At 30.9% G+C, this 27,226-nt stretch overlaps 6 protein-coding genes and 1 long non-coding RNA gene across 13 annotated transcripts; 3 read left to right on the top strand and 4 right to left on the bottom strand.

The window, feature by feature from the left end:
* The first annotated feature begins 615 nt into the window (after nucleotides 1-615).
* On the top strand, nucleotides 616-5,007 carry LOC106787527 (rab GDP dissociation inhibitor beta). Its single transcript, XM_014749949.1, has 5 exons — nucleotides 616-1,178; nucleotides 2,483-2,896; nucleotides 2,990-3,203; nucleotides 3,295-3,477; nucleotides 3,571-5,007. Exons 1-5 carry the CDS (start codon nucleotides 1,018-1,020, stop codon nucleotides 3,925-3,927), a joined length of 1,329 nt encoding a protein of 442 aa, XP_014605435.1. The 5' UTR covers nucleotides 616-1,017; the 3' UTR covers nucleotides 3,928-5,007.
* Nucleotides 5,008-5,130: 123 nt separating this feature from the next.
* LOC106787526 (acyl-CoA synthetase family member 4) lies at nucleotides 5,131-9,643 on the bottom strand. Its single transcript, XM_014749948.1, has 10 exons — nucleotides 9,146-9,643; nucleotides 8,800-9,061; nucleotides 8,269-8,727; nucleotides 7,808-8,187; nucleotides 7,652-7,740; nucleotides 6,724-7,580; nucleotides 6,465-6,616; nucleotides 6,228-6,391; nucleotides 5,889-6,152; nucleotides 5,131-5,805 (listed from the first exon to the last, which is right to left on the bottom strand). The coding sequence occupies exons 1-10, from the start codon at nucleotides 9,147-9,149 to the stop codon at nucleotides 5,395-5,397; spliced, it is 3,042 nt and encodes a 1,013-aa protein (XP_014605434.1). The 5' UTR covers nucleotides 9,150-9,643; the 3' UTR covers nucleotides 5,131-5,394.
* A 401-nt stretch (nucleotides 9,644-10,044) lies between these two features.
* Nucleotides 10,045-11,741, bottom strand: LOC106787535 (S-phase kinase-associated protein 1). Its single transcript, XM_014749960.1, has 3 exons — nucleotides 11,595-11,741; nucleotides 10,833-11,111; nucleotides 10,045-10,526 (listed from the first exon to the last, which is right to left on the bottom strand). The coding sequence occupies exons 2-3, from the start codon at nucleotides 11,109-11,111 to the stop codon at nucleotides 10,317-10,319; spliced, it is 489 nt and encodes a 162-aa protein (XP_014605446.1). The 5' UTR covers nucleotides 11,595-11,741; the 3' UTR covers nucleotides 10,045-10,316.
* A 576-nt stretch (nucleotides 11,742-12,317) lies between these two features.
* Nucleotides 12,318-18,978, top strand: LOC106787522 (alpha-tubulin N-acetyltransferase-like). Its single transcript, XM_014749944.1, has 9 exons — nucleotides 12,318-12,451; nucleotides 13,107-13,240; nucleotides 14,771-14,920; nucleotides 15,475-15,646; nucleotides 16,131-16,272; nucleotides 16,996-17,089; nucleotides 17,192-17,279; nucleotides 17,378-17,424; nucleotides 18,640-18,978. Exons 2-9 carry the CDS (start codon nucleotides 13,137-13,139, stop codon nucleotides 18,908-18,910), a joined length of 1,068 nt encoding a protein of 355 aa, XP_014605430.1. The 5' UTR covers nucleotides 12,318-12,451; nucleotides 13,107-13,136; the 3' UTR covers nucleotides 18,911-18,978.
* LOC106787524 lies at nucleotides 13,303-14,764 on the bottom strand. Its single transcript, XR_001381795.1, has 2 exons — nucleotides 13,834-14,764; nucleotides 13,303-13,659 (listed from the first exon to the last, which is right to left on the bottom strand). It is a non-coding gene; the product is annotated as an uncharacterized LOC106787524 (long non-coding RNA).
* Nucleotides 18,902-20,784, bottom strand: LOC106787523 (presqualene diphosphate phosphatase). Its single transcript, XM_014749946.1, has 4 exons — nucleotides 20,527-20,784; nucleotides 20,300-20,434; nucleotides 20,112-20,211; nucleotides 18,902-19,962 (listed from the first exon to the last, which is right to left on the bottom strand). The coding sequence occupies exons 1-4, from the start codon at nucleotides 20,533-20,535 to the stop codon at nucleotides 19,580-19,582; spliced, it is 627 nt and encodes a 208-aa protein (XP_014605432.1). The 5' UTR covers nucleotides 20,536-20,784; the 3' UTR covers nucleotides 18,902-19,579.
* Nucleotides 20,785-21,210: 426 nt separating this feature from the next.
* LOC106787520 (myeloid zinc finger 1) lies at nucleotides 21,211-26,558 on the top strand. Of its 7 annotated transcripts, none has more exons than XM_014749939.1 (9): nucleotides 21,211-21,848; nucleotides 23,571-23,620; nucleotides 23,754-24,104; nucleotides 24,186-24,326; nucleotides 24,395-24,555; nucleotides 24,630-24,917; nucleotides 25,027-25,267; nucleotides 25,382-25,692; nucleotides 25,955-26,558. In XM_014749939.1, exons 3-8 carry the CDS (start codon nucleotides 23,754-23,756, stop codon nucleotides 25,628-25,630), a joined length of 1,431 nt encoding a protein of 476 aa, XP_014605425.1. In that variant the 5' UTR covers nucleotides 21,211-21,848; nucleotides 23,571-23,620; the 3' UTR covers nucleotides 25,631-25,692; nucleotides 25,955-26,558. The 7 variants fall into 7 exon arrangements, with proteins under 7 accessions (XP_014605425.1, XP_014605427.1, XP_014605429.1 ...); XM_014749941.1 differs by having other exon boundaries at nucleotides 21,211-21,857; XM_014749943.1 differs by having other exon boundaries at nucleotides 21,211-23,429; nucleotides 24,630-24,911.
* Nucleotides 26,559-27,226: the final 668 nt, after the last annotated feature.

The following is a 27,226-nucleotide window of genomic DNA, read 5'->3' as shown; positions in this document are numbered from 1 at the left end:
ACATATAATACGATTTATTTGTTTTTATTCAAGGAATTATAATATGTTTTAATAATTAAATACTGAAACGTTTAATAATATGTTAAATTAATACAACTTTTTACTGATTTGATTTACTTGATAGCATTTTTTAGCACGCTAATTAGCATCCCTTTTATTGAAAGAATTATTGCGTATTCATATTATGAAGAAAATTCTCTGACAAAAAAAAAGAATTTTATTGTCCACGTCGTGATATTTTCGATCTTTTTCTCGATAATAAATTACCTTTTAAATTGATAAAATAGTACTATTTCAAATATGAACTAAATGGCGGGGAATGCATGGGGGCCAATCGAATGTATCGAAACTTCCTACCAATGGTGCACCTTCGCGGGAATTTTAAAAACGAAATCAGACTTGTTTCAATCCAACAAAAACTTTAACAAAAGAAATAAGATAAACTATGGAGAAATGTGTTGGAAAATAAAGAAAAATGATAGAAATGAATAAAATCATGCTTTTAAAATGAATAATAATAAAATAATAAGGATTTTAATGGATTTATAAAATAAAACTAGGTATAGAAAGTAAAGATAAAACCTGTAACATTGGCAACACTAACCATATCAACTCCGTCATCACGAAACTGTTGGTGGGCAGGCAGGAAAGAAAGGAGGTCTTCCGTTCCGGCATAATAGTCGTGCGAGTTGGCAGCCACGAGAGCTTATTGTCGCGACCATTTTATCTCCTATACCTTGATAAACTTCGAAACGGCAACACCTCTTTACTCCAAAGTTTTCTTTTTAACCGTTTCCCTTCCCCTGGACCCCTCTGAGCCCCTAGCACCCAAATTGAAAGGAATCAAACCGTCAACTTGTCATATATATTGTCACCGTTAAAAGGATCCTCCTTCTACGATTTGTATAAGAAAAAAAAGGAGAAGAAGAAGAAGAAGAAGAAAAAGAAAGTAAGGGGAAACAAAATTTCAAACGTCATTTTTAAGAATTATTCCGTGCAACAAAGAGAAACGTCAAGATGAATGAAGAATACGACGCGATTGTTCTTGGGACCGGCTTAAAAGAATGCATCCTATCGGGTATGTTATCGGTTAGTGGAAAAAAGGTACTCCACGTAGACCGCAACAAGTATTATGGTGGTGAATCGGCCTCCATAACACCATTGGAAGATCTATTCGCGTAAGTTTGAACGATGTTTTTTAATGATCGACATTAAATCGATCTATTTGTTGTACCCTGATGATCTAATCCTCCACCCTATTCCCTTCTCTTGACGTTTCCTCTGGCTATTCTTTTCCTTTCTTTTTTTTTTTTTCTTTTTTTGTTAAATCGATTAAATCATCATTTTTCTATTCCTATTACTAAAGAGAAAATGTCTTATCGAATAGAGGAAACATAGCGAATGCGAGATTCTTTTTTAGCAGCGCCCGTGCAATGCGGATTTATTGATTTTTCCCTTTGGTTCCTGTCGTACACACGGAACACTCTATGTGTGATCTCTCTTCCTGAACAAGCTTCGTTAGACGATCGAAATCTTCCGTTACTAACTCTCTCTTTTTCTCTCTCTCTCTCTACATTACTCCTACCAACCCCTTTCCCCTTTTATCCATATACTATTCTCTCTCTCTCTCTGATACGGAAATCGTTGAAGAGGAAGTCGAACGGGGACAAATTTCACTCCTTAGACATATTTTTTTTGGTCTTCTTTCGTTAAACTATAATTTTTCTATTTTCTACGCGTAACAATATTTAAAAAGAAAAGAGTAGGCGGGGGCGGGAACTTCAAATCCATAAGGATGCATTTTGACTTGTTTTTCCTTTTCATAGGTGGGTGGAGACGAGAATTTTTTTTAATTAAAAAACAAATTTCTATTTCTATTTTGATTTTTTTTCGTAGGGCGGCAATTTCAAATCGTCGAATATTTTTTTTCTTTTTTAAATTCTTTTCCCTTCGTTGAAACATTACGTTTACTAGACATGATAAGATTTATCTTTTCTACTCTTTCAGTTTCTTCATGCGATTTATTTTTTGTATTCTTTTTACGTAATGATAGTTAATCCCCACCAATTTCTAAAGTCATCAATCGGACACAGATGTATAATTGTGTATGCAAGTAAATTTATCAGGAAAGTGGGTTGTGATTGATACTGCAATACGACCTTGAATTTTTATATTAATTTAAATATTCTCTTTGAAAAAATATGATTTCTTCATTATAGATTAAGAATGGATATTGTTGACAATTATATTGGGTGATAAAAATATATTTTTATCTCCTCAGCCTTCTTCTCATTCTCTTTCTTTCCTCTTCTTCTTCTTCTTTTCTTTAATGATCATAAGAAACATTCAATGACTTAACAAAATACATAATTTTCTCCAACGTTAGTGCAAGCATACTATAATTTATCTATTATTTGCTAACATGATGTTACATTATTGAAAGGAAAATTACAATTGATCTCAATTACATGTTGTCATATAGCAAATTCAAAGCTCCACCACCAGATGAAAGTTATGGACGTGGTAGAGATTGGAATGTTGATCTTATACCTAAATTCTTGATGGCCAACGGTCTCCTTGTGAAGCTATTGATTCATACCGGTGTGACACGTTATTTGGAATTTAAATCGGTAGAAGGATCTTATGTGTATAAATCAGGAAAGATCTCTAAGGTACCAATCGATCAGCAAGAAGCTTTGTCCAGCGATCTGATGGGTATCTTTGAGAAAAGACGTTTCCGGAACTTTCTTGTATGGGTGCAAAATATGAAGGAGGATGATCCTAAAACTTGGGAAGGATTTGATCCCTTTAATAATAATATGAGCGCACTTTACAATAAATTTAACCTTGATAAAAATACTCAAGATTTTACGGGTCATGCATTAGCTTTATACAGGTGAATTATTGCGTTATAACATAAAAGTAAAATACATCAAAATAATGTCATAAAATACTAAACATTTCTTTTCTTTTTTTTTTTTCTTTTTAGGGACGACGATTACATAAGTCAAAGTGCGATAACAACCATAAGGAGAATCAAATTGTATAGCGATAGTTTAGCACGCTATGGCAAATCTCCATATTTGTATCCTATGTATGGCCTCGGTGAACTACCTCAAGGTTTTGCTCGACTTAGCGCCATTTACGGGGGTACGTATATGTTGGATAAACCAATTGATGAAATCGTCATGAAGGACGGTAAGGTACGTAAAATAATCCTCGATAATTGCATCCTTAAATGCATTATTTGAATTGATCTTTTATAATTGATAAAATCATTTCTTTCGATCGTAGGTCGCTGGTGTACGTTCTGGAGACGAAGTAGCTCAATGTAAACAAGTATTTTGTGATCCTACCTATGTACCTGATCGCGTGAAGAAAGTTGGCCAAGTTATAAGATGTATTTGCCTTTTGGATCATCCGATACCAAGTACCGGCGATGCCCTTTCAACGCAGATTATCATTCCGCAGAAACAGGTAAGCTGTCAAATTAAAGTGAAATAATTATAACATATCTGAACATTATACAAATGTAATTTATTCATGAAAAATAATATTGTGACATTACAGGTGAATCGTAACTCTGACATCTACGTTTCTTTGGTATCGCATACTCATCAAGTAGCCGCAAAAGGATGGTTCATAGCTATGGTGTCTACCACTGTAGAAACTAAAAATCCCGAACAAGAGATACAACCAGGATTAGATTTACTTGGCCCGATAAGACAAAAATTTGTTTCCATATCAGATTACATGGAAACAACCGACGATGGCTGCGAAAGTCAAATTTTTATTTCTAGGAGTTACGATGCTACAACGCATTTTGAAACTACCTGCTTAGACGTACTAGATATATTCAAACGCGCAACCGGCGAGGAATTTGATTTCAACAAAGTTAAACAAGAATTAGGCGACGAGGATCAGTAACCGTAACAATGCGCGTTGTGATGATTTTGTCCATTACTCGAGAAACAAAATTCAACTATCAAAGTCTAAGTAATTTAATCGGACATTTATCTTACCGACTGTGTCGGTCGTCGAGGTCTTAAAGCAAATACATACTGAGCATGTAATATTGCGATAAGACAAACCCCGTTTATATAATTCATTTACTATTCTCTTTGACAGAGAACGAAAAGAGAATTTATTTTTTTTCTCTGTCTCTTAATCGGAACTTCGTCATCCAACATTATTATGTTGATCCCTTACTTACAATTAATCTAAAACGAAACTAAGCAAACTTTCATTTATATACGAGACATTGAATTTATTTTTTTTTTTTTTTTTTTTTTTTAAACCTCTTCCGATCATCCAATGAAATAATAGATTAATAAATCTATTTCGCATATATATTTGAATGAAACACGGGCCATGCCAACAGTAGCAGCAAAACATATTATTATTGTCAATATATGCATGAATTTTTAAGAATGGCATAGAAGAAGACAACAGTTTTACGAATACAGATTGTGTAATATTTTAATTACTGAAATAAATAGAACAAAATGAGGCTGAAGTAGGAGAGACCATAATAATTATTGTTGCAATGTCATCGATTAAAAAAAAAAAACAGACACGAGATATATATTATATATATATATATTAAGGAGTAAGACGAGAGACACAATATAGCGAATTAAATGAAAGAAATTTAAATAGCATGTTTCAGTTTAGCTTTAGAGGAGAATATATTATTCCTATGCATATAGAGATAATAATAATTCTTGAAAGTGGATGTAAGCTAAGAAGAAATTAAAATGACATCGAGTAATATAGGATAGAGTCGATATTCTCTATAAAAAAAAAAAAAAAAATGGAATAGTGCAAGAGCGATCGAGTATGTTTTATCATGGATAATAATATATGTAAAGATGAAATCGAATCGTTGAAAAATTGTTATTTTATGTGAGCTTGCGAATGTGAATATTCCTTTGCATATCCCTTGAATGTATCAGAAATATCTATCGTTATTTGATAAGGTTTGCGAAAAAAAAAAAAGAAAAAGAATTAAAAAAGAAAAAAAAATAGATAGATAGCAAGAGCGCATATGTCCGTACATCTGCTCGCTGCTGCTACTGATAGCATATGCATTGTGTGAGAATAGAATGAACGTTCGATCATTTCTTTTATTTTTTTTCTATATTTCCATTTTGCTTGCACTTTTTGCTTAAAATCACCAAGAACACTCGCAATTTCGTACTATGTACAACAAATTTGATGTATTGTGCATACACATTGATAAATAATAAATAAATCCCTTTTTTTTTCTTCTTCAGAATGGTATTGGCAATGTAAACTGTAATACAAAAGTCCTATGGAATAAATATATTGATTTAATATCCGTTTATATTTTATTACATTAATTTGAGTTTGTCTTTATTACTCTTCCTTTTACTAGTTTGAAAAATCTTTGATATCTTCTTCGCATTGCTCTAAAATGTAAAGATTATTATCTCTACATCCAACTATGATCAATCCATTTGCCATAACCGGCGATGAAAATATTTCTCCATCAAGTTTAATACTCGATAATATATTTCCTTGGGAAAGTTCATAGATACATAATGTACCATCTTTACAAGCTATACACGCATGACCATCTTCGTTCCAAGGCGTGGTATAAATTTCCAATGATGGATTTTTAACATACTTTACAATTGGTTCTTGCTTTTCTATTGTATAATTTAATTCCAAATAATACATACTCTTGGTCGAAAATCCGAAAATATTATCACAATTTTTTATCGGATCATATTGTATTATGGGTTTTGAAAGTATAACGTTATTTACTTGGTATGTCCATAACTAGAAAGAAAAATATTCATTCGGTATATTATAGATCAATCATTTTTTGGATTAAAACTTATTAACTTTTTAAGTATCGTCACCTTCGTATCAGCTTGAATATCAAAACAGACTAATACACCTGTTACTCCGCTAAAAAGTACAAATCCGTTATGAAGTATAACAGGTGATACAAAAATAGGACTAAGTATTTCATGTCTCCAATAAACATTTCCACTTGATTGATTTAATGCTATGCAAGTACCACCTAAAGTTCCAAATAATACTGAATTCGTTGGTGAATGTAAACTTCCGCTTGCTGTAATACTCGATTCGCTGACTTTCGTGTTCCATATTTTCGTTCCATTCTAGATTTAATATTTATGCATTTTTTAATTCGGTCAAATTAATAAACAAATATATACGTATGCATTTTTACATACTTCGGTGGAAAGGCAGTATATGTTTCGATCGTGAGATCCAATATATAATACATTATGCGATTCAGATAATAAAGCTGTACATTTAATTATATCTCCTGTTTTATATTTCCAAATAATTTCCCCTGTCTTTAAGCAGAAACAATAAATATGATAATCGTAACAACCTACGAATAACAACGATTACAAAAATGAAGATTAATCATATCTTATATGATCTAAAGAAAAAAAATCACTTACCAACGATACCTTTAAAATTATCTAAAACTACGATTGAAGCTTCGATTGTATTTGGAAATTGAATTTTATAGGCATCCCTATCATTTTCTGCTTCAAGTTCAACAGTACAAATTACACCCAAATGTGAACCTACAGTAACAAATGTTTTCTTGCTAAATAATGCACAAAGAAATAAATTTTATTATAAATTATACAAATTTTATTATATATATAAAAATATATATAATCCTATCCTATATATGGATGTAATTGTACTCACTTATACTGAAATACAGTTGGTGATGAATCTACACAACTGATTAAATTAAATGTACTTTTAACACGAATGTTGGATACTTTTTTATACGACTTTAATATTTGATCATTAAAAGATAAATGTCTATATGTTCTTCCATTACATTTTTGCCACAAACATATATTTTCTTTATCTATTTTATTTGAATTATTTGAAATTGATTTATCCATAATTGCATATGTTTGTGTAGATGTATAATTAATAGGAACATTGACTTCACTAGGTATTAAATTAAATGATAAAATATTTTTAAGATAAGTCAGACATTCTTCAAATGTAGAATCTTTCAGTAGCATTCCAATTAAATTTGGAAATTGAGTATTTACAAGTTCACAAATCTCTGTTGAAATTTGAAGAGCCATAATAGAAGTTCCACCTGATTTTATAAAACCACATGTTTTAGAATTCAAGTAATTATCCCATAAACTTTTAAAAATGTCTTCAATCTCATCTTGATAATTATTCAATACAATTCTATCTTGTGTACATATTTTTTGTAAAAATTTTGTACAAATCTTTCCATTTGTTGTAAGTTGAATATCTTTGATAAAATGAATTTTATCCGGTTTGTAAGTATCAGGTAATTTTTCTAAATGCGACATCACTTCTTTTTTTAATTCGTACTTATTAGTTCCATTCATTATAGCGTGTATACACAAATGCAATTTCTGTCTATCTGCATCCCACCAAGAATAACAATTATATACAAAATCTAATTTGTTAACTATTTTATTAAGTCTTAATAGATTTAATTTATTTCCATATCGTTTTATCATATCGTCTTGTCTTCCTTCATAAAATATTTGTCCGCTGTAATCGATCTGATATAATTTATATATATATATTATTATAAAATATAGTATATTAATAATATAATAAAGAAAAATCTTACATGTACAATATCACCGGTATTACGAAATACAGGTTTATTCATATTTTGAAAAACTTCATCGTCGATAACAGATATTCTACTACTGCTTCCTAAATTCAAAATAAATATAATATATTACATAAACAATAATGTAATAAAATCTAGCCAAATAATTACCAATGTAAAGATGACCAGTTCCTTCCAACACTATATTACCATCTTTATTTCTAACTTGAAATATTGTTTCAGATAAGATTCTACCGAGATTGGATGTTTTATTTTTTTCATTTATCCTTACAATCTTATGAATACTAGCCCAACATGATACCTCGGTAATACCATATATATTATAAAATATAGTGTTATTTTCAATATGTCTAATCTCATTAAGTTTGTCTATCTTAGGACAAGGTTCGCCACCCAAGATAATTGTCTTCAATGGACTAAATTCTCCAAGAATTGTACTGGAAAGATGCTTAGGACACCATCTATGAAAAAGTAGCGATGGAGTACTTTGTAATAAGGTTACTCGGCTCCAAAATATTACATTCAAAAGTCTAAAAATATAATAATATAACATTGTTAATATTACAAATCAATAAATTGAAATGTATGTTATTTATTTTTTTAATAATTACCTATCAGCATCATTTTTTATTCTTTTCGATACCATAAACATAGTACTGCCGGAATGAAGACTTAAAAATATTTCTATTATACTAGGATCAAAAGTTAAACTTGTCAGCTGTGCAATTTTTTCAAATCTTGAAATACATAGAATCAATTTTAAATCAACGATGTTAGGTATTATACAAGAATTAAGTACTTTACAAATTTTTTCTTCTCCAGTTGATCCTGATGTAGAAATCGCATAAGCATAACCACTTTCTACATTTTCTATATATCGTTCCTGTGCTTCATTTACTTTGGATAAATACAAATATTCACCGTATAATTCAAATTTACAAATAATATCTTCATCGTCTACAGGATGTAGTAGAAAAATATATTTTATGTATAAAGTAGATAAAAACTTGTTGTACGTAGCAACATTCTTTAAAGGTAAATTAACAAAACCGAAACCTTTTGTTAATATTCTATGAATATAAACGAGTAAATCAATATTATTTTCTTTCTGTGATATATTAACATTAAAAATATCTGCTCACCCTAGTATAAGTGTTGGTACACAATATTCAGGAACATCATCACTGATACCAATAAATTCAAAATGTTCTATATATTCTAACACTTCTGAAGCAATTTTATGCCTTCCTTCATTAAGTTCTTTATATTTAATTGCATAAATTTTATTAAAATCATGATACTCTACTGCTGTATTATTCAAATAATTCCAATTAATGATGTCAATCAAAGATTTGAATTTGTTATTAACATCATAATTTAATTTCTGCTTTTTATTTATTGATTCTATAATAATTTAATTATTTATCGTTAAAAAGGAGAAGTTAATTATTTATATTTAATTAAATATATAATTTTTTTTATTATTACCCATAATTAGAAGTAATATCACAACTTTTAACACAAAATGTTTAGTCTTGAGGAACTACCTGTTTCACTTTTTGAAATTAGGTTATGTATACTACTCTGATCATTGCTATGTATCGATTAAAAAACGGAGTTATATACAAGGAGGACGATCGAGATAGGCGTTTGCGTCGAATTTGTGTTGTTAAAAATGACTGAATATCGAGTACGATAATTATCCACGAGGGCGACGATGATGTTCTTAATTTAGATTTAAGTACGTGTGATTTTATAAATAAACAAATAAAATTAATAGGTCACTTTGATGTTTTTGTTTTAATTAGTTTTTAAAAACCAGATTAAGCGACTAGACGCGCTCACTAGTGGCAATAGAATTCATTTTTTCATTGTAAATATTGTACCCACATTTCCTCCTTGTATATATAAGCTCCATGGATTAAAAGTTGAATTAAAATATATATCGAATAAATCGATTATTATTATTTGTATCATACTAAACAATGTTTCTTTTGTATATATATGTATGATATATATATATATATTTATATAATATTAAATTCTTTTAATTTTGTTTCTCTATTATCGAATTACAAAATATACATGAAACGATTTAATTTTTTAAAGATATTAAAAATAAATAAATATTGTTAAATTGTTGTATTTTTACCTTGTAAATTTAACAAAAGTGTATACAACAGCGAGAGAAAGTAAATGAGTGAGAGTGAGAATGAAAGTGAGAGATAGACAGAAAGAGTAAGATATTATTACCTAAGATTACGGAAATATATTTAAACTATAATTTTACAAATTAATCTTAAAGATTTAGATTTAAGATCATTTAAAATGTGTTATTAAGATATGAGAAAAAAATATAAAAAATATGATGAAAACTATTAGTCATACAGTATGTAGAAATTTAATTAATATTTGCCATAAAATATTTACATATATTTAATCTATTGGATTAAAGTAGATAAATAAAACGTAGTCAACTTGTTTAATTATACCATTTAAGCACATCATCAATGAAATTGTGGTTTCATGTAAATTTTTTGCATGTATTCCGTAACAAAAATGTTTTATAGGACAGAATGAAGGAAAAAAGATGAAAGAAAGACCCAAACATAACAATTTGAAATACTAAAATTAAATATTTTAAAAAGATCCTTTGGCTTTATTTCTCCTCGCACCATTCGTTTTCCTTGCGAACTTGTTCTTCTTCGGATGCTGTAAAGTCATTCTTAATGTTAAATGTTTTACGAATTTCTTCAGGAGTTTTGCCTTTAATCATATTAGCGACAGTTTTGCACGTAACATCTAAGAGTCCCTTAATATCAAGATAATTAGCTGCCAAAATTAATTCAAAGAGTGTGCCCTGATCAACCTAAAAGAAATAACGTACAACTATATCTATCAAGTATTCTTAAATTGTGATAAACAAATTGTTTGATATGACTCATAATACAAAGGTGACCCATTACTCACGCGTTTAATGTTAACATTTACTTAATTATTGTAGTATATATATTATCAAAGGCTTTTCGAATTCTATATTATGTTATAAATAAATATTTTGCCTTTAAATTAAATCTATTTACAATAACAGTATGTTCCTGTTAATGGATTTATGAGTCACCTTGTACGCTTCTGTTAATATAGCGATATAACATATAACAATAAAGATAACTACTTTTAAGAAATCAGCATCCCAAGAACTAATATCATCAGTACGTTTTTCTTTATTTTCATCATCCTCAGGTGGTGGTGGATCATCTTTATGATAGGTTGCCCATTGTAATACTTTCCTTAGAATAACAGAATTTACATTGGGCAAGGGAACGGCTTCCTCTTCCTCATCATCCATGCCAAGATCTTCTAACATAGTTTTTATCGTAACAGAACATTTTGCAATATCTACATCTACTTCAAATACTTCTCCATCAGAACTTTGCAGCTTAATATTAGGCATCTATAATAAAAGAAATGAATTTCTATTGTGGAAAAAAGAAATTTCTAATCGAATAAAATATTTTAAAAATAGAAAAGCTTAGTTATTCTTTTATACAAAATGTTGCATATTATATATATTTCTCCTTAACCTTGATACGTGTGCATAACGCATATAACTAAGTAATTGCAGAAATATAGATTCTTGTAAATAATTTGCATCAAGGGTAAATATCAAAAGTTGTTTACAGCAGTTACACGTGATACTTGTTTCGAATAATTGTTTTGTTTTTTTTTTCTCTTTTTTTTTTTAAATTCAAAACGATTAACAGCGACCCGAAAGTAATTTTGATTCTAACGAAGCATATTTCATTCCTAACGACGAAACGACATTTTCTCACTTTACATTGCGCGTTTATACATTTTGTAAAAAATGAAATAATTCAAGTAGGATGGTATACTGTAATTTCTTAGGCACGAATGATATTCTAAAAATTTATATTACCTTGTTAATTTTATTTGACGACGAAATGTTTACACTAGCCCAAAGAATAGAGAAATAATGTTATAATTTGAACGCCTTCCACGAAGAGACTCTACCTAGCTTTTGACTCTTCTTGGTTCTCTTTCCTTTCTCCTTCCACTTTTCTTTCTTTCTTTCTCCTTCTGTTCGTACTATTGGTCATCTATAAACATTTTCTATTCGCTAACACTCAATCGATACTCTTCTCTCATTGGTCTACCGTACGTGCAGTAATCGAGCTTCCACTCGAGGGAATTTTAAATCATTAATTAATCGTATATAAATAAATATATAAATCTAATAGAATATTTTTATATTTAATAACATAATACATATAATTTTATTGTAGGGAACTTTAAAACTAATCGCTATTATGAAATAAAGATTATGCGATAGCCACGTCATCTCTCAAACTCTAACACGTATTCTATTGGTTATTACATTTATAATTATTAACTATATAACCAACAGAAAGTATGTAAATGTATTTGAACATTGACTAGTATAAAAAATACGATTTACCGTATCAATAAATATTTAAATCGACTAAAATATTGTTTTTGATTAAATAATATGCTCTGATTTTACTCAATTTCAAAATTAGCCGCCATTATGAAAACAGGCCATGTGACCACATGACGACATCGTCGAGTGCATAGGTGATTGGTCAATCCGTAGAAATCATGCGCGCGAATATTTCCCTCACTCTTTCTTGATCCCTCAGAAAAGACACATCGTTCTCTTGCTCGGTTTCTCGTATCACGGTGGCTGTGAGTACCGTGAAGGACATTAAAGTGTTGAGACGCACACGATCGAGGAAATACATACATACACGCTACGTAATTTTCTATATTTATAAAAAATTATCATACTTTCGGAGATAGGAATACGTAAGACAATTGTTAGATTGGATCTATCTCTGTCAAAACAGTGTCAAAATTGTTTAAAACGTTTCTCAATTGTATATTCATTTATCTATAGAAATAACAAAATATTATTTCAAATTAAATTATTAATATAATTAAAATTTAAAAGAAAGGAAAAGAAAAAGAAATGATATGATATCACGAAGAGCGAGAGAAAAAAAAATCATCAACGCGCTCGTAGTAACATTTAAGTAAAACAAAAAGAAAAAGAAATAATATAATTCTGTCTTTTTTTTGTTTAACAAGAATTTAATATTATCCGAAGTTTGCGTACTATGGATGACTTCAAAATCATTCCTGTCGGTGACAGTGTACCTTAATTTTTCAAATACGTATATATATGCATACATATATGTTCACATTTTTACATATACATACTCCGGATACATAGAATAAGAATGTTATTTGATCTTTGCGTTTAAAAAAAATATATATATATAAAAAAAACAGAAAGAAAAAATTCTGGTGATCCAATTTCTTAAAGATAAAAGAACTTTTGATTTACGGAATAAGTGTGTAAGGTACAAGTACACCCACATACATACACACACGTTGATCAACTTTTAAGCCAGCAGAAGGGAAATACTAGATTCGCGAGATGGAGTTCAAGTTCAACGTCAATAAACTACTACCTAAGAAGATCAACAAGGCTACTCATATGTTAATACCAGAAGATTTTAAAGGAGATCGTCGTCAGCTAAAGTAAGATTATTATTATTATAATTATAAATATATATAATCTTATATATTTTCCTTTCTTTTTGTATTATTGTAATTAACATACATACATATATGTATAATGTGTATGTAAGAGGACGTTACACCTGTGTTATTAGCCGGTCATTACAGGAACGCGTATACGCTGGCGCGAAATGCTGTGTGGGCGAGAACGGCTTCGCCCCAGTATTATTGATGGCCTTTTTTTTTTAAATGGACCATATATATACGCCTTTCGAAATAATCTTGCAGAATTTAATCCCGATTGCATAAAAATATTAACAATTTTTTTGTTACGATTATCTATCCAATTTTTATTCACGGAACACTTCGTCGTATTAATTATCAATTAAATGACGACGACGACGACGACGACACGACGATGCAAATGTCGATAAAAACATCTGGAAATAATTATGGATTATTTAATCTAATATATCTTATGCGATAAATATATATGTATGCATGTAAGAACGTGTGAATTTAAAAGAACGTTCGTAGAAATTCTTAAGCAGTGACTCGAACGAACGCTCACGGAAGTCTATGACGAAATGGTAGAGTGCTTTCTCACCGCTTACCTCCCGTTGCTCCGTTATTATGTGGAAAACTATCTCTCTTGGATCCCTCTTTCCTTTTTGCATTGAGAAGAGAACAACGTTGGGGAGTTCGGTAAATATGTAGTGCCGACTCTCCTGTGTTACCTAGATACAAATAATAATACTTTCAAAATATTTCGTTAATGCGTTCACCATTTCGATATTTTCATTTTTCCCCCTCTAAGTAATATCGATATTTAGAAAGTCAATATTAATCACTTTTTATGTTATTGGACAACATTATACAATACTGAACTATATTTGGGGATTTACAGTAAAAAAAGTCTGGGTATAACTTGCTGATTAATCCAAATAAAAACTCGCTAAGATTCATTAATTTTCAAATATGTGTAAAACTCGACGAATTGATCGATATGCTAAACAGACATACTATTTATGAGATATAAATGCGACGAAACATGATCGAATCGTCCTTAGACTACTTCAATCGATGTTAAGGTCGAAGCCTATAGACGATAATTACATTTTATAACTTAAAATAATGTTTTACTGCTATCAAAAGTATTAAAAACAAATCTAAACGGAAATTACGGTAGACATAGACACATATAATAACGATAAATAATACAATATATATCGGTTATTACAAGATTAGCTGAGAGTTGTAATTCAACGAGCATACCCAACGTGTATTATGTAATGATGCTATTCGTGATGTAATTTTCTACGTATTACAACGTTGTGCATCGGATAATTAATTTAATTTTCACACAATTCTATCGGTATTTCAAACCTAACTGTTACAAGAAAATAAATAAGTTACAATCGATACGTAAAATTATACGGAAAATAAAATTATTGTCGTTGCAATGATCGATTGAGCTGCAGCCAATGTTGTTGACCTAACTATTTAAAAAACAAAACAAAAGAAAATGGATTATTTTTAATGATGTTGCAGCGATGATCAACGACAAATAAAAAAAATTTTGGATGACATGGGTGAAGCCTCTGCCAAAGCTCAAGGATTAAGCAAACCAATTACCAGTGCTAGTAAACTTCGAGACACTGACCATATCGTTTATCTTCTTGTTGACAGCGAAGCGAACAAGTAATTATTCATATTTTTTTCTCTCATCAAATTAATATGAAATTATAATAAAAAAAAAAATAAATATATCAATAATTTAGAAATAAAAAATATATTTTAATATGCTCGAGTAGACGAGTTATATTTCCTATGAAAGCAGGAGGGCTTTCGTAGTATATAGCAATGGTGGATCGATAACGAAGCTGGGCTTTACTGCGGGAAATGCGTCTTTTAGCTTTTTTCTTTCTTTTCTTTTTTTTTTAAGCGAGGGAAGAATTGTAGGTTCATTTTATATTCGTGACATTAATTTATATTAATGTTCGTCATTGATTAACTCCTTCAACTAAATGACGCATTTAATATTGAATATTTTGTGTGTAATAATCTTACGTAACAGCTCGAGAAAGATGAAATTTGAGATAATCGAAAGATTAAGATAACGATAAGTAATAAAATTTGTATTCTTTTTCGGAATCGGGCCACGCTAGATGTTATTTTACGATAATATACCTAAATATAATACTTAGTTTCATATCAATCGTAAATGCATAATCGTTTGATCTTCGATTTTGTAGCAACTTGGGGAGCGTAGTAGGTTTGCTGAAAACTGGATCGAAAAATTTGTTTATGTTCGATGAAACTGGAGCAAATTATCAATTGAAACCACGGTGTATATTGGATTTTTATATTCATGAATCTCGACAACGTATGGGACTTGGAAAAATTCTTTATCAGTACATGCTGTCCGTAAGTTTATTATTAATTAATTTTAATTAAAACAATAGTAAATTCAAAGGACACCAACGTGATCAAGAATATTTCTGAATTTTGTTCTATTTATATCGGAATTTGGTATACAATAAATTTCTCTTTATATTATTCTATTCAATATAAAATTTTGTAAACGTAAAAAATATTCATCCAGCACGATGAAAAATTATAAAAGTAAGGTAGGTGTTACGATTCCAAGGTAGCATGAAGAAGGTGAGTGAACTCATGCAGGCCGTTTATTTCGACATGGTTCGTTGATTTGTATCTAATCCATGGTAGCAAAGTTTCTCCCTCAACTTTTATCAAATGAATATGTGAACGTTAGATAAATCAACGATCCTTTCTACATACTTAAATCATTTGATATTTCACGGCCGCAATAATTATAATTATTTGATTAACTCTTTCTAAAGATATTTCTAGCGATTACAATTTCTCCACGTGTTTCTAATTTTTCTAGGAAGAAAATATCAGGCCAGTGAAATTAGCGATCGACAGACCATCGGAGAAATTTCTTGCCTTTTTACAAAAGCATTATGGATTGTCCAAAATCATACCGCAAAATAATAAATTCGTAGTATTCCAAGGATTTTTTGACGACGGTGAGCTCCCTTCTTCTTTTTTTGTTGAATCAATAAACTCATTAAGAGACTTGGCCAGTGTGTTTATTCGTGTTTACATAAAATCAATAAGTTCGAACTAGAAAAAAAGCCCTGTTAAAAAATTTTATTCACTTGACCAACAAGTAAAATATAAATCTGCAATATAAAATACTAGCGTTAATTGGCTAATTCAATAAAATATAATTTAATCGATGAGATATGAATTTGATATTAACTATTATTCATAATGCTATAAAGTATTATGAAAATCCTACAAAGGATCGACTGGTAATCTGAATAACACCATAAAAGTACAAGGCCAGAGTCGAGTCATCGTCGATCCCACTTCATTTTAAAGGTACGAAAAAGGTACACCACAAGGTCAGTCAGTCAGTCTGATATAGGCCAGATACTTGCCGATGATATTGCATTGGAAAAAAAAAAATTAAAAATAAAAAGAAAAAAGAATATAAAAAGGGAGCAGTTGGAAATAGCAGTCAATGCTATTGATAATTAATTTTAAAGGAGCTTATAGCTCTTTCTAACAATCTGATTTCAAATCGTAAGAGGGAGATTTTACCCTTGGCTTAGATTTATGTTGATTAAAAATCTAACAACTTAGTTCCCATTCGCAAAATGATAGCTTGCTTTGCGAAGAACTTCGAACTTTGATCTAATTTTTATTATTACATTTTGTTCTCTTTTCCGTTTGTTCTTTTTTAGAAATTCAAGATGTTAGAGCAAACAGATATAGTTTACCTCCAAAACATTCTTTCGATATCGGAATGCCTAATAATAATACAACGAAAAGTAATAGGTAGGTGTATTATGAAAAATATGAATGTGTGTGTATATATATATACTATATATTAAAAAATACTTGTGAATCAATACTTTGTTTAATAAATTTTCTTTTTAGTACAAATGATATCCCGTATGTTTCTACAGTTTCACGAAGTTCTTACGGAAGATACGCCGCTGGACGACCGCCTTGTTCAATGGCAAACGTAAGTGAATTTATATAAATCGTATCTCTTAATTATTATTAATAATTTTTATACAAAAATACATACATATATTTGAAAATAACAATTAATTATTATAGATAATCCATAACACTGCAATGGTTGGTCAATCAGTTGAACGTACAGGGTGAGTAAAATCGGAGTACAGTGTTCCGACGATTGAAATTGTTGTGCGATCCTTTTAAAACATTTGTACAAACGATTTAGTTAAACAATTTGCATTATATTTATTTTGTTATTATTGTTTTAATACGCGAAATAGTCCGAATTTTTAACGAAAAAATGATACGTATTTTAATTTGGAAAACTAAAAAAAGACGAAAGCTACAAACTTCATTCCAGGATCGTTAAATGGGATGTTTGTTCTTGCCAAAGTTACATATATATTTTTCAACATATATCGTTAAATTATAGTTTAGAAAAACGGATAAGTCTTCTTTTGATTTTATTTAAATTATTATTATTATATGTAAATACAAGACAATTTTATGCAATTAACGTATAAAATATGTTTTTTCGATTACTAAATGACATAAACTTAAACTTGTTAGTTACTTTAATAGTTGATTATTATTAAAACTATCAACATATATTTATTTAAATAATTTATTTTTGACGAATTATCAATGTTTAAAAAATGATAAAAAAATATTTATATTGTAGAAGTTATTTCATATGTTATAAGAAAACATTGTTGTTCAATACTTTAATGTGTTGTTCGTTAATACTCGCACTTGAAAAATACTTCAACACTTTATCATGCATGTTTTTACACACATGCAAATATAGTATATAATTAGTTAATTGTGATATTTATATTTTACTATTTAAAATCACTCGCACCGATCTCATTTATTCTATTCGTTTAATTTTTTAATTATTTTTTCATGCTTCACATAATCTTATGCTTATCTGTATTTATGTAGTCTTCCTATACAAATTTCTCCAAATTTGCTGTTTGCAAAATATTTTTCGTTGCATTAATAACGCACACGCATATACATTTTTTATTATATCTTATAATTATTATTAAGAATAATATTTGGTAAAGATTTCTTCTTATAAAATTTATCATAGAAATAATATTATTTAAATACCATGCGACGTTTATATTTTTATTAGACCCATTTCTAAGCCTTCAGAGAAGGTTGCTGAAGCTTTGGTTTGCAATTTTATTTCTTTATGTATACACTTTATCATTCATACATATGTTCTCAAATTTTAATGTCAAATAAAATAAATCATAAATCACAAAAAATTTTATATCGTATATAAAAAAAATTGCATGTCCTTGCTTATGTTTACATTTTTGCGTCTTCACGGAAAGAGATTAAATTTTCAGCGAGGATATTAATTCGTCCCCTATAACGCCAAAACTGGAACGACCTCGGTCTTTAAGTTTGTATTCGGAGGATGATCAAAAACAACGTACAAATGAATCATCAACAGTACCGAAGACAGTTGTTCCTAATAACGAAGCAACATCATTTGCTCCCGTTATAAAAGAAACTGAAAAAACTGTTAAAGCGTCACCTTCATGCAGCCAAGAAGTAACCGGAAACAATCAGCACACTCATCTCGATCTCAAATTTTACCATTCGCCATTATGGTAAAAAAAGAAAACATTTATAAATGCTATTATCATAAACACAAAATAGAAATAAATTTGATGCTAAAGTAATTTTCTGTCTAGATGCTTATTACATATAAAAAAGTATTGTGTTCTTATGGCAACACTTTTCTCCACGCAAACTAATTTCATTATCTATTTATATTTTTATTTATTTGAAATCACTAATTACTTTCTTTTTAAGATGCTAATGTTACGTTTTTAGGTACGCTTAACTATTAACATTTAATTTTTATTATATTAAATAGAGCAGCATTGACAAAGTTTCAATTAATAAATGCTTACGATTAGAAAGTACAATAAAACAATAAAAAATACACCAAACAAAAAACCTAATAAAACATCAATACCAAATAGTTTACTCTAAGTTCATAATTTATATTACAAGTAGCAAGCTAAATTTTAAAAATAAAAAAATCTAAAAGCGTAAGACAGACTAAGGCGCAATTTTATGTTCAAATTGATTGAATGTCTAATCTATAGAAAATATATCTTACACTATTGTATTATAAAACATTTTCATCAGTTTGGTTTTAAATTATCCATATAATAAAAAATAAAAAACAAAAAAATTAAAACATATATATAAATTGTAACAATAAATAACATATTGAAAAATTATAATCAATAAAATATTAAAGTATTAATCAATTCAAAGGTCATCAATCTTCTCATTTGTAATCCAGGAAATTAAATTTATACATGTATCCTGACTTAAATATAAATAGTTAACGAGCATTGCCTCGAGAATGCCTAAACCTACCCCAGCGCAGATGTCAAGTATATTATGTCGTCTCATTAAAAGTCTAGATAAAGAAATACAAATACACCAAACTATTATAGATGGTACAAAAAAAATGGGTACTTCCCATAAATACAAAAAGAAATAGGTAATGAAAGTAGAACGGGATGAATGTCCTGATGGGAATGAATATTTATCTGGGCCAATTGAAAAATAATCATCATTAGCGGCAGGTCGTCTTCTTCTGGTTAACGCTTTCAATATTGCAGTTACGAATATATCAATTAAGAAGCCTAAACAGATTTCCATTATGTATACTACATATATAATAATTATATTAACAATAGCATGTAAATCTTATTTAAAATTAAATTTACTTAAGTACATATTTTCATTCTAAAGGTCTAACCATTCTTTTAATTTAGAAATCATTACCACTTACCCATGAGAAGATTAACTTGCATTTGATAAAGGGACGTACTGTTTAAAATCCATATCGAAGCTAATGTCAATGCGATCCAAGTAACTCCATGGCACGATATCTTTGAAAATAAAATACTAATTATCATCTTGAACATTGACCTTTGGAACATATAGCATATTATACTTAGATATGTTTTTCATAAATACCTCTAATGCCTTATAATGTGTTTTGAGTTGTTTCATCGTTACATATTTTTCAAATGTAGTTACAAAAGTTTTGGTTAAATAAACATCTGCTGCTAAAATTTTTTTCAATAACGAAGGGACTTGTCGTTTTTCAGTCTTAATTATGTGAAAAGAACAAAAAATAATATTAATTAATAAAATACTGTTATCGCATTATACTCATAAATAAATTATTTTTAAAGAAATACCTGATCCATGATAATTGTCGAATAAATTATACACACGAGTACAACCAAAAAATAATAATCAGTCTTACTTTATTGATATATAAACCAGTATTAACTCAGATAACGAATCTCCTAATCGAAAATCGTGCACCTAACCTAAACTACACACGGATTAGGAATAAGAAAAAATAATGCACCGAAAATTCTGATGGCGCTAATATCTATCGGTGATATTCGAAAATATAAATTCAAATAGATTTAAAAAATCACATAGGACTACTGGCCTTTAAGAAATGGGCTGATCAGAAAGTAAGAAAAGAGAAAAAAATATTAAAAAATAAATGGATTACACAATAGTTGTTACGTTCTATAGTATCGTTTTTAAAAACGTTGTTCGTGATCCATAAATCTTTTTGTACTATTACTTGAAAGTATCTAATAATAAGTATCCTACTGTGCTTTTTCCTTTTGATTAATATGAGTGAGGGTAAATTTAAAGTTCAAGGGAACTTAAGATATGAATCATTATCAACAAATAATTGATATTTTATACATGTGTAACATGTTTTGTTATATTCTGTATTTAATATTTCCATTAATATTAATTTATTAAATTAATGGAAATATATATCTGTTACAAGATTATATTTGATTAATATTAGATTGACAAAGCTTTCGAAAGAACGACGAAGAATAAATAATCGAATATTCGCAATTATTGCAACAATTAGATGAACGTAAAATAGTATATAAAAATAATCGAAAGAAAGAAACACAAATGTGCATTTGCTCGTGCAGTGACCGATGTTGCCAAAAAAATGGCGTCGCATATGTACTTATATAAGTAAAAGATATAAAAAGAAGGTTGTCAAGCGTAGCGTACTCTCGCGACGTCAAACGGAACAATTTTGACCAGCGCTGATTGGCGAATAGAATCGTGGGTGGTGATTGTTATACGCATGCTCGAGATATCGCCATATTTAATTTTTCGCAACTTTTGTTTTTTGAATGATAGAAATAAAAATGAATAAAAAAAGATATTAAATAAAATGATGACAATGTAGGTAGGACCGATGATCATAACAAGAGAATATTAATAATCATGAGATTATGATATGAGGTAAATAAAAAAAAATGAAATCGCGTTTCATGGGAATACGTTTGATGCGCTCTCGGCACCGCGGATTTTTCCAGACGCGCGCGATTTTATTCTGCGCATGGAAAGCAATTTTGCCCAATCATAAATAGGGCTATTGTGGGGGGATGGTGTATGCCGCTGGCGCATTTCATACATCCGAGTGTAATGGTAACGAGATAGAGGCGTCGCGCGGGGATATCGGCCGGTTAGCACCGTAAATACCCTATTACCGTACTAGCGCCAAAAAAATCTAATCTTAAAAATTGCATTTATTTATTTACAATACGTGTTTTGCGAGATATCACTTTGATTGTAACGTTGCCTGAAGTTATTTCTCGTTTCTTTCCTTTATACTTAACTCCTTTTTCTCTCTCTTTTTTTTTTTTACACATTTCTTTTCTAGCGATCTTTTATACGCATATACATACATAATATGTATATATATATACGTGTACGTTCTCTCGGTACACGAAACGCGAGTGTAGAAAAAAAAGAACACGTTCCACGAGGAGAAGAGCGTTGATCAGCTTGCTTGGTTGCTTGGTTGTTGCTTGATTGCTTGCTTGTGTCTTTCTCAAACGTGTACCATCTTCGTTGTAGCCGTTATTGTAGTAGTCGCTTCGTCGCTTTATAGTGTGTCGTCGATCGGGTTGTGCGTGCGAGCGGTCGAGCGAGTGATCTGTGACGTCAGTGGTCCGATCGGCTGTCACCTGTCAAGCCGACGAATCCCTCGCCTTACCTCAGTCCCCTTCCCCCTTGACTCTGGAGCCACCCCCCAATCCCCGCACAACTCTTCCTTGCCAGGGATTCTCCCACCATACTCTCACAATCACCACCCACCACCAACCACCACTACTACCCTTTTCGCGAGAACCTCGCGAATCTCCCACCCTCGATCTAGTACTCCAGCTCCTCTTCCTCCTGTTCCTCCTCTTCCACCTCTTTTACCTCACCCACCAAATACTCCGAGCACCCGTTTTCCCTCGCTCTTTTTTACCAGCATGGTATATACATCCCAGCGGTACCGCCACCTCTCTCCCAGGCACGAACACTGCCGCCGGCAACCTCTCTTGCCCTTTTACCCTTTTATCCCGGCCATTCCGAAAACCGAGACTTCTGAGTACGAGTACCCCCCTGACTGCATCCCCTTCTCTCACCGTATCTCCCTTTTTCTCTCTCTCCCTCTCTTTTCCTCCCTGATATATACTCCCATTCGCCTCCTGCCGCGACGACCGCAGACACAAAAACAATAACAAATCGATTCGCAAGAGAGAGCAATGGGAGGGGGTCAGTGCAGTAGGGCGACAAGGATGGCGCTTTATACGAATAGAGGGGAACCCTATCTGTCTCTCTCTTTCTCTTTCTCTTTCTCTTTCTCTTTCTCTTTCTCTCATATATACACATACACCTACTCAATCCTCATCCCCCGCACTCTCTCGGTCTCTCTCTCTCTTTTTAGATATTGTATAGAGAACGTTATGCTAAAGTATGCATGCACGAGGGTTGGTCCGATGGTCAGGAATATCGCGAGTTCGTTCGTTCTGCGCCAGCACGTATCCGGGCAGTTCGCTTACATACTTACTAATTCTATTTTTACCTATTTATCTATCGTGCATTTGCATTTTTATCTATTTGGTGGTACACGCGGTTAACACTTTCGACACTATAACGATTAAGATCGACCGATTTTTGCAAGGACCGATCGTGGTCTATTAGCACTGCATGGGGGATGAGACTACGTAATGACGATCGGCCAGAGTTGCGGTAGGCCACCAGAGGGGCACCTGTAAGAGACATCCAATCCCTTTATCCATCTTCTTCTTCTTCTTTAGGAAAAATTATTTAGGATATATCTTTAGGGCCAATCTCTTCGCTTTATTTGGGACCCGTACATACGATTAAGTTAATTTATCTTCAACCATTTCAGTCAAATTATTGAACTGGGGCACATGTCTGACGTCACAGATCATAATACGGGTAATTGCTCGTTAAAACTCTTCTTCTTCTCTTTTAATCTGTGTCCCAATAAATAAATTTAGATCTCCCTTTCGATCGTTCCGAATTAAAAATATATCGGAACAAATGTATCTATTGAAGATATTTTCTTTAGATGGAATATGGGATTTGGAGTCTTCACGTTGCGGGTGAACTTTGGGGAGACCCGCGTCTCGCCCGTAGACATCCAATCTTACCCCCAAATGCGACACAAATACTTCCGAGGGCTGCTTTAGCCCTAAGTGCCCTACATCAGCCAACAAATATGGTACCTTTACCGTTAACATTATCTGGGCCACCCTATGGCCCAATGGAATTGGTTACGAAATCTTCCGGCAGTACTAACGATTTAGAATCGGTCAAAGATGAAAATAACGATACTTTTCGTCGCGAAGATAATGACGATGGCGATGATAACGAAGGCAACGAAGAAAACATCGAAAAGCCCGACGAAAATGAAAATCAAGTAGGTTCATATTTCTTCATTATGCATTCTAATCCCGTTATATGAAAATAAAATGAACAAATTCCTTTATTAATCATTTAGACTTCCGAACAAATCGAGAATAACGAGAACGAAGATGAAGAGGAAAGCGATAGCGGAAGTACCGGAAGTTCGCACAAGTCGACTAACAACAATTTCGCTACGAAATTGTTAGATCCTATATCATGTTTAGGTCTCGACAAGGTACGTTATTTGCCTTATTGATTATTAATAAGATCTAAATGAATGTCTCATTAATATTTATCATATAGGAAGGGGCAGTGTCGCCAGTACTAAATGGTTGGGTATTAGGCGCTTATACAGCAATGTTAGGAAGGTTATCAGCAGCTACTGCAGCTTTAGAAGCTACACAAATTCCTAATATGCCTTCTGATAGTGATTCCGAGAGTGAGCACTCTTCTTACACGGAAAGGTATACTAACTGCATTATTATTAATACTAGGAACGAATTGTAATAATGAGAAACGATATTTTAATGATATACAGGTCAAGAGGTAGTAGTCCAAATGCAAATAACATTCATCGAGGATATTCATGTGGTTCTTGCGACGTAGTAGCACCAACGCGACCAGCTTTAAGAAAGCACATAGCGGATTGTCATCCAACATTAAATGGTACAGAAACAAGGGAATCCAGGACTTGTCCCGCCTCTGGCTGCGATTTTACAACGAATAGTAGATGCGACATGGAGACACATGTAGCAGCACACGTGGCACAAGGAATGACACCTACTGGAAAGAAACGTACGCTGGCCTTGCAACGCGTCAGGTATAGGTACTCAAGTCAAATCATTTTTTATTACTTCTTCTTCTATATACTACATTATTATATGTGCCTCATGATTTTGTTTGATTATGGGTTTATTTTTGCTTCCGAAAATTAGATACGAAAGGGAGGAATATCGATGCTCTTTATGTTCCTATGCCTGTACGATCGAGAAAGCTTTTCAAAGGCATTTGAGAGCACACGCGAGAGGTACAGCACCAGAAACAAGAGTTAGTTGTGCAGTATGCGGTGCCGATAGATCATCTGAAGTTGATCTTAGTAGACACATGAGAAGGCATCGAGACGATCGTTACTTTTGTTGCGATATCTGTATCTTCCGTACGGTTCAATTGAAAAAGGTAATTAATAACAAATTCTTCCTTATAGTATCTTTGCTTTTGTTTTTATGTTTTCTATCAAATTACTCGTGCAATTGAAATAGATTTGACCTAGATTAAATATTGATGATTCAGTTGATTCAACACCGTCGTATGCACACCGGTGAGAAACCACATCTTTGTCCGCACTGTGCATACAGAAGTGCACGACGTGATAATCTACGGAGTCACGTTAGGCGAGTTCATAAGAAAGAAAATTTATATTGCGATACGTTCAGTCCACGTGGCATGTTGATAACGCCAACTATGAACGATAAAGATGATTCGATCGTCGTACAAAGTCCCGCGTCTTCGCCGTCCTCTAATCCTGAGTCGACGAATTAGTGCTAACGAAGAAATTAGTGCAAGGATGAATGAATTAGCCTCTTAACGACTTTCGGTCAGAGGTAAATATTCATTTTATTTTATTTTTTTATTCATTTATTTATTACAGGCTGCGGATCAAAAGTTCCTAAGTTATTTTTGGAACTAAAAATCAATCGATTTTACGAGAGCCTTCTTAAGCTAATATTTTCTGAGCTTAATATGATAATAATTGGATATAATAATTAATAAATTATGTCTAGAAATACTTTTGACCCACCACCTGGTGTATAATATTTAAAAAAAAATTAAATCGCGATCAATAATTACAATCCGGTATTTCAGCTACTATTAAATGTAGCATGGTAGGAAGATCTTGAAAGTGAATGGCTGTGAAATGAAGAACAAGAGGCTAAATGTAAAACTTTGAATGAGATTGTTTATCTCTATAAGATGAATTATTAAAATCAATATTTCTACGTAATGCAATTATTTTCTTTTCTGTTTTTTTTTCTTGCTATTTCATTATTTTTTTGTTTATTTCTATTATTTATAAGACAAACGATTGAAGCGAAGAATTGTCGAACCATCATCTTCGTCTTAGAACTTTTATCGATATGGTCAGAGATCGATAAATAATATTACAAACAAGAATTTTTTCGTGCGATCCAACTAATTACGTTTATTTATAACATCGATTTATTTAATATTAAAAAATAAGAAAAAAAGCTGAGAAAAACTATGGAGACATGAATGCTCAAAGTAGTCGATCTCTGATCATAATCGATAATATTAAATTAAACTTGAGATGATAAATCAATGATTTTTAGAAATCTGCATGTGATCATGTTGATCATTCAATCTCTAATCTTCGGATTTTATTATTATAAAGAAAAATTAATGGAAAAAAAGGACAAAAAAAACAATTGCATATAATAATAAGCGCTAATAAATTAATTGATTAATTATTGTTATTAAATTTAAAAAAAGTAATAATAATAATAATAATAATAATTAAAATAAAAAGTAAAATGGTATACACGTACATTCGGTATTCGAACCGTTTGGTTTCGATAATAACGAAAAATAAAAGCTGCATAATGGTGCTAGAATCGTAGACTGGATCATAGTGAAAGACTGATAATAGGTGTGCTACACGGCATCTTGTATACATATATGTATCTATTATGTATATGTATTTTTCGTTTTATTTACATGTGTGAATATTCTGCCGTGATTTAACGAATGAGAAAGATTAAGACTGCAATTCTATACCGATTTAAAAGCTGGAGTGTCTCCTGTATCAACAAAAAAAAATTATAATATATGTATAAATATATATATATATATATATTTAATTCTATCTTTTTTATATATATAATTAAATTCAATTTAAACGTCGCATCGCTTGTATCATCTCACATGATCCATTTATCAGGAGAACTCTGGCTAAGACTAGAAAAGGGTGCTATTTTGTGATTCATTTAATATTCTCTAATTAAATAATTTAATCATTTAAATGATTTCTATTATAAGGCATTATACAGCATGTTCGTTCGCTCGTTCGTTCTTTTTTAAATGCATAAAATAAAAAAAAAAAAGAACCGTCCCCTAAAA

Source organism: Polistes canadensis, unplaced genomic scaffold (genome assembly GCF_001313835.1).
Source record: "Polistes canadensis isolate GaletaPanama2010 unplaced genomic scaffold, ASM131383v1 scaffold_103, whole genome shotgun sequence".
Lineage (NCBI taxonomy): Eukaryota > Metazoa > Arthropoda > Insecta > Hymenoptera > Vespidae > Polistes > Polistes canadensis.
This window is presented reverse-complemented; position numbering and strand designations above follow the sequence as displayed.

What these genes read in the sequence shown, in the direction of transcription:
- LOC106787527 (XM_014749949.1), top strand. Translation starts at nt 1,018, where the DNA reads ATGAATGAAGAATACGACGCGATTGTTCTTGGGACCGGCTTAAAAGAA. An exon ending in CATGCATTAGCTTTATACAG is followed by an intron (nt 2,897 to 2,989) that starts GTGAATTATTGC and finishes TTTTCTTTTTAG; the next exon opens with GGACGACGATTACATAAGTC. An exon ending in TTATCATTCCGCAGAAACAG is followed by an intron (nt 3,478 to 3,570) that starts GTAAGCTGTCAA and finishes GTGACATTACAG; the next exon opens with GTGAATCGTAACTCTGACAT.
- LOC106787526 (XM_014749948.1), bottom strand. An exon ending in GTACCAACACTTATACTAGG is followed by an intron (nt 8,728 to 8,799) that starts GTGAGCAGATAT and finishes TTATATTCATAG; the next exon opens with AATATTAACAAAAGGTTTCG. An exon ending in AACTGGTCATCTTTACATTG is followed by an intron (nt 7,741 to 7,807) that starts GTAATTATTTGG and finishes TTTTGAATTTAG; the next exon opens with GAAGCAGTAGTAGAATATCT.
- LOC106787522 (XM_014749944.1), top strand. Translation starts at nt 13,137, where the DNA reads ATGGAGTTCAAGTTCAACGTCAATAAACTACTACCTAAGAAGATCAAC. An exon ending in GGAGATCGTCGTCAGCTAAA is followed by an intron (nt 13,241 to 14,770) that starts GTAAGATTATTA and finishes ATGATGTTGCAG; the next exon opens with CGATGATCAACGACAAATAA. An exon ending in AATACAACGAAAAGTAATAG is followed by an intron (nt 17,090 to 17,191) that starts GTAGGTGTATTA and finishes TTTTCTTTTTAG; the next exon opens with TACAAATGATATCCCGTATG.
- LOC106787523 (XM_014749946.1), bottom strand. An exon ending in CACATTATAAGGCATTAGAG is followed by an intron (nt 20,212 to 20,299) that starts GTATTTATGAAA and finishes TTATTTTCAAAG; the next exon opens with ATATCGTGCCATGGAGTTAC. An exon ending in GCAAGTTAATCTTCTCATGG is followed by an intron (nt 19,963 to 20,111) that starts GTAAGTGGTAAT and finishes AAATCTGTTTAG; the next exon opens with GCTTCTTAATTGATATATTC.
- LOC106787535 (XM_014749960.1), bottom strand. Translation starts at nt 11,111, where the DNA reads ATGCCTAATATTAAGCTGCAAAGTTCTGATGGAGAAGTATTTGAAGTA. An exon ending in GGGATGCTGATTTCTTAAAA is followed by an intron (nt 10,527 to 10,832) that starts GTAGTTATCTTT and finishes TATTTCTTTTAG; the next exon opens with GTTGATCAGGGCACACTCTT.
- LOC106787520 (XM_014749940.1), top strand. Translation starts at nt 23,754, where the DNA reads ATGGAATATGGGATTTGGAGTCTTCACGTTGCGGGTGAACTTTGGGGA. An exon ending in CCGACGAAAATGAAAATCAA is followed by an intron (nt 24,105 to 24,185) that starts GTAGGTTCATAT and finishes TTAATCATTTAG; the next exon opens with ACTTCCGAACAAATCGAGAA. An exon ending in GTACGGTTCAATTGAAAAAG is followed by an intron (nt 25,268 to 25,381) that starts GTAATTAATAAC and finishes TTGATGATTCAG; the next exon opens with TTGATTCAACACCGTCGTAT.